Source organism: Salmo salar, chromosome ssa13 (genome assembly GCF_905237065.1).
Source record: "Salmo salar chromosome ssa13, Ssal_v3.1, whole genome shotgun sequence".
In the NCBI taxonomy this organism is placed as follows: domain Eukaryota; kingdom Metazoa; phylum Chordata; class Actinopteri; order Salmoniformes; family Salmonidae; genus Salmo; species Salmo salar.
Genome location: NC_059454.1, coordinates 9499017 through 9509025, shown reverse-complemented (window position 1 = coordinate 9509025; position 10009 = coordinate 9499017). Strand labels below are relative to the sequence as shown.

Below are 10009 nucleotides of genomic sequence, written 5' to 3'. Positions count from 1 at the left end.
CGATTTCCTCAACATCAATGCCATAGTAAAACGCTGTTTTTGGATATAAATATGAACTTGATAGAACTAAAAATGCATGCATTGTCTAACATAATGTCCTAGGAGTGTCATCTGATGGAGATTGTAAAAGGTTAGTGCATCATTTTAGCTGGTTTTATGATTTTGGTGACCCTGTCTTTGAATTGACAAAACATTACACACAACTCTTGTAAATGTACTGTCCTAACATACTCTAAATTTATGCTTTCGCCGTAAAACCTTTTTGAAATCGTAAAACGTGGTTAGATTAAGGAGATGTTTATCTTTCAAAGGGTGTAAAATAGTTGTATGTTTGAAAAATTTGAATTTTGACATTTATTTGGATTCAAATTTGCCGCTCTTGAAATGCACCTGCTGTTGATGGAGTGCACCACGGGTGGGACGCCTGCGTCCCACCTAGCCCATAGAGGTTAATAGCTGTCTATTTACCACCACAAACCGATGCTGGCACTAACACGCACCAATGTGCTGTGTAAGGCCATAAGAAAACAGGAAAACGCTCATCCAGAGGCGGCGCTCCTAGTGGCCGGGGACTTCAATGCAGGAAAACTTAAATCCATTTTACCTCATTTCTACCAGCATGTTAAATGTGCAACCAGAGAAGAAAACTATGTGTGTGTTAGTGACTGCATGTGTGCTAACAAACACATTAGATTATTCTTATATTAAATAATAAATGAATTATGATTAACAATTAGTTAGAAAGAGAACAACTCAATGTAATGATAATTACAATAATTTGTGAATTATATGAATAGTATATCCAATGGAAGTTGAATAAACGTAACTGGGGATATGGCGAAAGGTTACTGAAACACAAGACAAATGGTTTATTACAAATGACATTTATTATAGTTACATAACATTGTTTTTTATGGTAAATGGGGTCTAAGCATATAAGAAAACATTTTGTAGTGAATGTTGTTCAATAATTCACACAGAATATGTGTTAACATGTCATTGGACATAAAAGGCACCAGATTGTAGGAATGACCCACCTGCTGTTATACCCTCTGCTGAGACAGAAATAAAGTGCTGAGTCAACTGGGTTCAGTTAGAATCACTTGAAATTGATCACAGTAAAAGAAAAGGCACTCAAACAATTAGTTAATACTATCACTGTACTTATTATCTCTCCTTTGTGGATACCCTCGCTGAAGTGTAAGTCACACCAGTGTAGGTGCCGTTGGATGGGAAGACCAGCTGACTGCCATTCATGCAGGTGACTTTCACTTTGGCCTCGTAGTCGAGGTCGATATTTGCTCTCCCCACTGTGATCTCAACATCCAGGGTCTTCCCTGGTGGGATCTTCACGTTGATGGTGTCCGATTCTGTTATGGTCTCTGTCTTCTCCAGGCTGGTGGAATGCTCCACTCCCACGGTCAAGCTGAAACCTGATGTCACCTCGACCAGATCTGGGATCCCCGCTTTAACTGACACATTCAAGGTGGATTCTATCTTGTTGCTGACGGACCAGGAGGACGTTTTGGTCAGTGTCTTGCTGTATGCAATGGATTCTTCTTGAACCAAGGAGGTGTCGTTGTGGTGAGACAGGGATTTCACATATTCTGGGCTCACCTAAAATCAACACACACACACACAGACACACACACAAAGATACAAATTTTTCAGACGTGACAAAGACAATTTAAGAGCTAATCATCAGTGAGGAACTGATCAATTGATTTTTAGAAAGCCAACAATAATAACTAACGTGTCTGTATGTGTGTGTGACTGTCCTAGAAATGAGATGCCTGATGAATGTCGACCCCATATTGGATTATATGTTTTAATGTGGACAGCCCCCTTAATGTTAGAGCATCGGTAGAGTTTTCCTGAGCCGTCTACACACATCTATAAAAGAGCTCACCTGGGGTTTGAAGAGGGACAGGGTGGGATACGTCATGTCGGTCAGCACGGACGACTTGATGGTGTTGATGAAGAGGAAGCCCATGCAGTCGATGTCCGAGCCATACCTGCCCTGCAGCCCCAGGCAGATTCCGGACCCCACATCTATGGTGTACTCAGTCTTCAGTCCCCAGCTGGTCATTTTTTCAAAGAACTGACGGTTCTCACTCGTCGTGAACTTGATGGCACCCAGACGTGTGCCGGCGCCGTTACCCCACAGCGACAGCTTGGTGATGCGCTCGCCGAGTTTGAACTCAAACTCATTGAAAGTGTTTGCATCTCCAAAGGTCGCAACGCGCCCGTCGGTAAGCTCCGCCCGCACAGCTTTGACCTGCGAGCCTCCCACCGCCACTCCGATCTTCTTGAGGGTGGCACAGTTGTTCATGCCGTGGAATTCAAATGAACTGCCTCCTTGACCACCTATTAGTTCCAGTGTGGTTGCCATGTTGAGTGTGTGTGTGTGCGCGTGTGTGCGTCAAGTAACCTATAAAATATAAATTTGTACACATAACTTCAAGCTCCAACTCAAAGAAGATCTGATTCAGACATTCAAAGCACTAAAAGGAAATTAAAGTCAAGATATAAGGATCAAACGATAACCAAGGGATATAATGACTCTTGGTTGGAATTAGAGGTCGAGCAATATATCAGTCTAGGGCAGGGCTCTTCAACCTTGTTCCTGGAGAGCTACCCTCCTGTAGTTTCACACCGGGGCTCTCCAACCCTGATCATGGGAAGCTACCCTCCTGTAGGTTTTCACTACAACCCCAGTGGTAACTAACCTGATTCAGCTTGTCAAACAGTTAATTATTAGAATCAGATGGACTAGATTGGGATTGGAATTAAAAAATACAGGACGGTAGCTCTGGTCTAGGCTGAGTAAATCGCTGCACAATCCTCAGGTTACTGAGAATGACACATTCTTAAACTGCTCCTAACTCCTCCTTGTCCTCCACCCTCCTCTGATCTTTCCATCTTTATTCGCCTGGAATCTATCACACCCATTCCTTCCTCCTCAGCTAGAGACGTCAGAGTCACCATGGAGTCCCTCTCCTTCACCCAGCACATCCCCACTCTACCTCCTGCTGTTCCTTCCTGATCAACACCATGGAGTCCCTCTCCTTCACCCAGCACATCCCCACTCTACCTCCTGCTGTTTCTTCCTGATCAACACCATGGAGTCCCTCTCCTACTCCCAGCACCTCCCCACTCTACCTCCTGCTGTTTCTTCCTGATCAACACCATGGAGTCCCTCTCCTTCACCCAGCACCTCCCCACTCTACCTCCTGCTGTTTCTTCCTGATCAACACCATGGAGTCCCTCTCCTACTCCCAGCACCTCCCCACTCTACCTCCTGCTGTTTCTTCCTGATCAACACCATGGAGTCCCTCTCCTTCACCCAGCACCTCCCCACTCTACCTCCTGCTGTTTCTTCCTGATCAACACCATGGAGTCCCTCTCCTTCACCCAGCACCTCCCCACTCTACCTCCTGCTGTTTCTTCCTGATCAACACCATGGAGTCCCTCTCCTTCACCCAGCACATCCCCACTCTACCTCCTGCTGTTTCTTCCTGATCAACACCATGGAGTCCCTCTCCTTCACCCAGCACATCCCCACTCTACCTCCTGCTGTTTCTTCCTGATCAACACCATGGAGTCCCTCTCCTACTCCCAGCACCTCCCCACTCTACCTCCTGCTGTTTCTTCCTGATCAACACCATGGAGTCCCTCTCCTACTCCCAGCACCTCCCTACTCTACCTGCTGCTGTTTCTTCCTGATCAACACCATGGAGTCCTTCTCCTACTCCCAGCACCTCCCTACTCTACCTCCTGCTGTTTCGTCCTGATCAACATGGTGACTTATATGTAATAAACATATTGTTGTGTAAGTGATCACGTCTCTATGCACATTTGAAATTAATTCTGATGTTGATATAATTACAAATTATCATGAATAATGATGAGTACAAATGTTACAGATGCTACCTCAGAATATGATTACCTGCCCTGTAATGATGAGTATAAATGTTACAGATACCATGTCGGAATATGAGGTGTTTATGGTGCTGAAACTTACCTCTCCAAACAAAGTTGCTGCTTTTAAAAATCTGAATGAGTAAAGATTTAATTGAATTAATATGTAACAATATTCTTTAAGACAGGCTGCACAATTCACAGGTATTCACTAATATACACTGCTCAAAAAAATTAAGGGAACACTTAAACAACACAATGTAACTCCAAGTCAATCACACTTCTGTGAAATCAAACTGTCCACTTAGGAAGCAACACTGATTGACAATAAATGTCACATGCTGTTGTGCAAATGGAATAGACAACAGGTGGAAATTATAGGCAATTAGCAAGACACCCCCAATAAAGGAGTGGTTCTGCAGGTGGGGACCACAGACCACTTCTCGGTTCCTATGCTTCCTGGCTGATGTTTTGGTCACTTTTGAATGCTGGCGGTGCTTTCACTCTAGTGGTAGCATGAGACGGAGTCTACAACCCAAGCTCATCCAGGATGGCACATCAATGCGAGCTGTTGCAAGAAGGTTTGCTGTGTCTGTCAGCATAGTGTCCAGAGCATGGAGGCGCTACCAGGAGACAGGCCAGTACATCAGGAGACGTGGAGGAGGACGTAGGAGGGCAACAACCCAGCAGCAGGACCGCTACCTCCGCCTTTGTGCAACGAGGAGCAGGAGAAGCACTGCCAGAGCCCTGCAAAATGACCTCCAGCAGGCCACAAATGTGCATGTGTCTGCTCAAACGGTCAGAAACAGACTCCATGAGGGTGGTAAGAGGGCCCGACATCCACAGGTGGGGGGTTGTGCTTACAGCCCAACACCGTGCAGGACGTTTGGCATTTGCCAGAGAATACCAAGATTGGCAAATTCGCCACTGGCGCCCTGTGCTCTTCACAGATGAAAGCAGGTTCACACTGAGCATGTGACAGACGTGACAGAGTCTGGAGACGTCGTGGAGAACGTTCTGCTGCCTGCAACATCCTCCAGCATGACCGGTTTGGCGGTGGGTCAGTCATGGTGTGGGGTGGCATTTCTTTGGGGGGCCGCACAGCCCTCCATGTGCTCACCAGAGGTACCTGACTGCCATTAGGTACCGAGATGAGATCCTCAGACCCCTTGTGAGACCATATGCTGGTGCGGTTGGCCCTGGGTTCCTCCTAATGCAAGACAATGCTAGACCTCATGTGGCTGGAGTGTGTCAGCAGTTCCTGCAACAGGAAGGCATTGATGCTATGGACTGGCCCGCCCGTTCCCCAGACCTGAATCCAATTGAGCACATCTGGGACATCATGTCTCGCTCCATCCACCAATGCCACGTTGCACCACAGACTGTCCAGGAGTTGGCGGATGCTTTAGTCCAGGTCTGGGAGGAGATCCCTCAGGAGACCATCCGCCACCTCATCAGGAGCATGCCCAGGCGTTGTAGGGAGGTCATACAGCCACGTGGCGGCCACACACACTACTGAGCCTCATTTTGAATTGTTTTAAGGACATTGCATCAAAGTTGGATCAGCCTGTAGTGTGGTTTTCCACTTTAATTTTGAGTGTGACTCCAAATCCAGACCTCCATGGGTTGATAAATTGGATTTCCATTGATTATTTTTGTGTGATTTTGTTGTCAGCACATTCAACTATGTAAAGAAAAAAGTATTTAATAAGATTATTTCTTTCATTCAGATCTAGGATGTGTTGTTTAAGTGTTCCCTTTATTTTTTTGAGCAGTATATTATGATATAGAACAAACATCTTTAAAACAGGCTGCAGTATTCACAGGTATGCATTACTATGTTTTGACACTGTCTAATATAGAACAGGGTCTATCAACATTTTAAAGTATACAGTATGTCCAATTAAATGTAACATTCATATTTAGTCAAGTAATTCCTAAAACATGACTGTTAATAATTAAAACTTCATTTCTGAATGTAAATCGAAACTTTACCTCGATTTCAAATGGTTTCAGAAAGGTGAAGTATTTTATTTTACCGGAATTTAACTTTTTAAAATCTGTAATTTCAATACTAGTTATGTTAGTCAAATCAAGATGAAAAGGAACGTTTGGCATTAAGCACTACACTCAACAGTCTAATTTATAGGAACAACTAAACATCATACTTTCATACCACATTTGCATATCTGCGTCAAATGAATCCCTGTGATAATATAGTATAAATACAACATGAACATGCAACAATAAATATGAATTGCTAGAGAAATCTGTGTTTATTCACTGACCTGAACACATTACACAGGATCAGAAGAGCAGGCCAACGTCCACCATGTGAAAAGAAAAACAATAGCAGGCCAAAGTGAACAATGTGAATACAAAACATTATGTCATATATACTGATGAACTACAAATGATGACCAATAAGTCAACTGTTTCATCATTTAGGATCCATTTGTTCCCTGAAATGTGCAGTTAATTAGTAATAAAATCAACCTTAGTTAGCATGATGAGTTATTTAAGATTTTTTTTTTACTAACATACAATGCTTATGCATGCCTCAGTTTCAAAGATGGATGTAGATTCTCTAATTTAAGTAAGCTTTCATGTTATAGCTGCATTAGGTCATATTTATTTTTAACAATTTCGTGAAGTTGTCTTCACACATCGTCAGCTATCAGTATGTAAAATATTCTGAGAGAAGATCCAGCTTCTTTGACTGCCCCTCGCTCTGCAAACACTCTGAAAATTCATTCCAGCCAATCGTGTCCCTTCTGGGGATGTACCTAACTAATGTGCACAAATAATTAGATTTAAACAGATAAAAATACATGATGAATTATATCAATTTCATTATTTGTGATTCATTAACAGTTATGTCTGCAGGCAGAAGGCACAGAAAGCGAATGAGAACGTGTGTGAGAGTTGAGTCCCTCCCCTTCTGTTCAGCTGCGGCAGGGTCTATCGCTGCACACAGAGGAGCAGAAGTTGGAGCCAGATAAATGTTTGTTTCTTGCTAACATTCCTGTTCATTCATTCCATTTATATTATGGATAATAAAGTATGTAAAGTGACTGAACAAAGCCTTTGTTTTGCAGAGATGGCACGATTCACCTACTTTGAAAATTGGCAACCTTCCAGCTAACTTGATGGACTATTGCTAGCAAAGTCTGCTTTCTGCAGACTGACCTACTGCAGCTTTAACGGAGCAAAATTGCTGGCATGAAGAACTTCCTGTCTCAGTTCACCTTTCCCTGCAGTTCAATAATTTGGAATCTGACATTTCAGTACCCAATGCTAGATGTGTCAATCAGTGTATTCAAGATGAAGAGACAGCTTGATGTAAAGCACTACACTCAACTGTCTACTCACCTCACATTAAACATCATACTAACATAATACTTTTAAATTTAAAACAGAACAATAGGAGGCTAAAGTCAACCATGTGAAAACAAGGCAACAGTAAACATGTCTTCCCCCACAAATGATGCAGAACCCCCCTATTTATTTCACGATGGCTTCGGAGGGAAGGGCTGCCGTCTTATTGGCTCTCAACCAACCATGCTATTTTATTTGTTTTTACATTATGTTGCTGCTATTATTTGTTATTCTGATCTCTTACTTTTTAAAACATTTTTGGGGGTATTTTCTTAAAACGGCATTGTTGGTTAAGGGCTCGTAAGTAAGCATTTCACTGTAAGGTCTACAGCTGTTGTATTTGGCGCATCTGACAAATAACATTTGATTTGATTTGGGCCACTTTAGATATTGCGTGTGACTAACAAATTGCAGTTAATTGATATAGCTCCCTCCTTGGGCCAATCAGTGTAATTTTGTAAATGTTGGATCTCTATGGCAAGACGAATCATTCACCTAAGTTTTGTCAAAATCAGCCCAGTGCTCTCAGAGATATCTTGCTTTACTAACATGCAAACAAACATACAAACGGACAGACAGAGACAGATCCGTAATCCCCTCCCCAATTTCATTGTGGGGGACAACAAACCCGTACCATGATTGATTAACTAGACTTTTTAACTGATTTAGCAACTGTTTCAGGATATAGGAAGCATTTGTCTCCTGACATGTTTTTTTTAATTAGTTGGTTAAAATAAAAATGTAGCTCTCAAATATTCCTCATATAGCAAGATGAGTTATTTAGGGACAATGTGTACTTACATACAATGATATGCAGGCCTCAGTGTTAAGGATGACTATTGAAGATCTTGATTGAAGAAAACTGATTGGTTCTGAGATTGCGAGTGAAGTTTAATTGTGTAACACCAAAAGATGCAACAGCGGAATATGTGTCTCTGGAGTGGAGAAGCACTCTCTTATATAGCAGCAAAACTCCCCTCATGCCAATACAATGATGTGTGTCAGTAGTTTTCTACTGAATTGACACAAATCCTTTGACCTTGACGAAGACATTGCTTAATCATGACAAACGTGTATCAACAGTTTTAACCACTCTTGGCACCACCTTCTCTTCTTGCTGCCACATATTTTGGAGGTTTCCAGTCACTTGCCAAAACATGCTCATATGCAACAATACATTTCTCTACACATACTATACACTCTAAGAAGAAAGGTGATATCTAGAACCTAAAATGGTTCTTTGGCTGTCCCCATAGGAGAACCTTTTGAAGAACCCTTTTTGGTTTCAGGTAGAACCCTTTTGAGTTCCATGTAGAGTTCTGCAAGGAACCCAAAAGAGTTCAACCTGAAACCACAAAGAGTTCTATTTGGAACCAAAAATGGTTATCTTATGGGGAGAGCCTGATAACCATTTTGGATTCCTTTTATCTGAGACTGTAGTTTTTTTCACCAAAATAAAGTCTATGTGGTGGAAAATGTCTTATACTGAAGACATAGTAGTGAATTGTACAAGCTGTATGCATTCTCTGTTCTGTTCTGTTCGTGCAGGTGACTGGGTAAATACACAAAGGGACACAGTCATAACCTCACCCTCAGACAAATTGTCAGAATGTCCAGAATATTTTCTGGAAGTTAAAATATGAGACCTTGCTCAATTTCTTTTGGAACTGAGCCCGCATGATAACAGCCAGCACATGCAGGAACAACCCATAATCATGCTTACATTTCTAAAAACCTGTTTTTGCTTTGCCCCTCCAGAGCTTCAGTAGACCTATACCAAGGTTTGTGAACCTCTCTGTACATTAAACAAATAAAGATTGCTTCATTTACTTTGAGTTTCTGAGTCCTTAGTGGTAAATTTCCACTACAATTCTGGCATCACAAACTTATGGTTGATTTCTCCATGGTGGGCAAACAGTGAAGTTCTGGCTGGGAACACCAGTGGCGTTTCCTTCACCCTGACATTTTATTGTGATAATCTTGAAAGATGTGTGTGGTGGCAAACGAACACCAGGGACACCTGAAGTCCATATTAAATGAATAATTCTTTATTGCCAGTTAGCTGGAGAGGTTGAAACAAACACGTACAAAACAAGTCTGCCACAAGTTCCGCCCGGGCGGTCCCTTTAGTTCTCTTATATTTATTTTTATTTATTTTATTTCACCTTTATTTAACCAGGTAGGCTAGTTGAGAACAAGTTCTCATTGACAACTGCGACCTGGCCAAGATAAATACTGCTACACACCAAAAAAATGACATGGCATGGTTCATAGGGTTGGTTCCTTTGTGGAAGCATTTAGGGAAATGTTCAATCACAATGATAATAGGTAAGTGCAGGTGTGTGTAATGATGGGGAGCAGGTGTCTGTAATATTGATTGCCAGAACCAGTGTTTAGTAGACCGGTGACGTGGAGCGCTGAAGAGGGGGAGTAGAAGTAGGCGTGATAGAGGGACATTCCACAGTGAAGAGAAATGCAGCCAAATTGGAATGGGAGTGAGTAAAACTTTCCATACTCATAAATATTCATACTGTGATAAATTACTGTAGACTGCTCCATGATAGCTTACACACTGTTCACCACCCCACTCCACCTGTTGGATCAATGTAGGGGAGAGCTGGGCCAAGAGTAACACAAGGTGAAAGTCACACTCCATTTAATCAGATAACACAGAATCTAGAATGACTTAAGAGAGAATATAGTAGATGGC

At 42.3% G+C, this 10009-nt stretch overlaps 1 protein-coding gene across 3 annotated transcripts; it reads right to left on the bottom strand.

The window, feature by feature from the left end:
- Positions 1-868: 868 nt before the first annotated feature.
- Positions 869-8287, bottom strand: LOC106566390 (aerolysin-like protein). Of its 3 annotated transcripts, none has more exons than XM_045692889.1 (4): positions 8101-8287; positions 4025-4055; positions 1910-2431; positions 869-1617 (listed from the first exon to the last, which is right to left on the bottom strand). In XM_045692889.1, the coding sequence occupies exons 3-4, from the start codon at positions 2390-2392 to the stop codon at positions 1168-1170; spliced, it is 933 nt and encodes a 310-aa protein (XP_045548845.1). In that variant the 5' UTR covers positions 2393-2431; positions 4025-4055; positions 8101-8287; the 3' UTR covers positions 869-1167. The 3 variants fall into 3 exon arrangements, with proteins under 3 accessions (XP_045548845.1, XP_045548846.1, XP_045548844.1); XM_045692890.1 differs by having other exon boundaries at positions 8105-8244; XM_045692888.1 differs by lacking the exons at positions 4025-4055; positions 8101-8287 and having other exon boundaries at positions 1910-3395.
- Positions 8288-10009: the final 1722 nt, after the last annotated feature.

Coding starts and splice junctions, on each gene's coding strand:
- LOC106566390 (XM_045692889.1), bottom strand. CDS start 2,392: ATGGCAACCACACTGGAACTAATAGGTGGTCAAGGAGGCAGTTCATTT. Junction 1,618..1,909: donor TGTCCCTCTTCAAACCCCAG/GTGAGCTCTTTT, acceptor TGTTGATTTTAG/GTGAGCCCAGAATATGTGAA.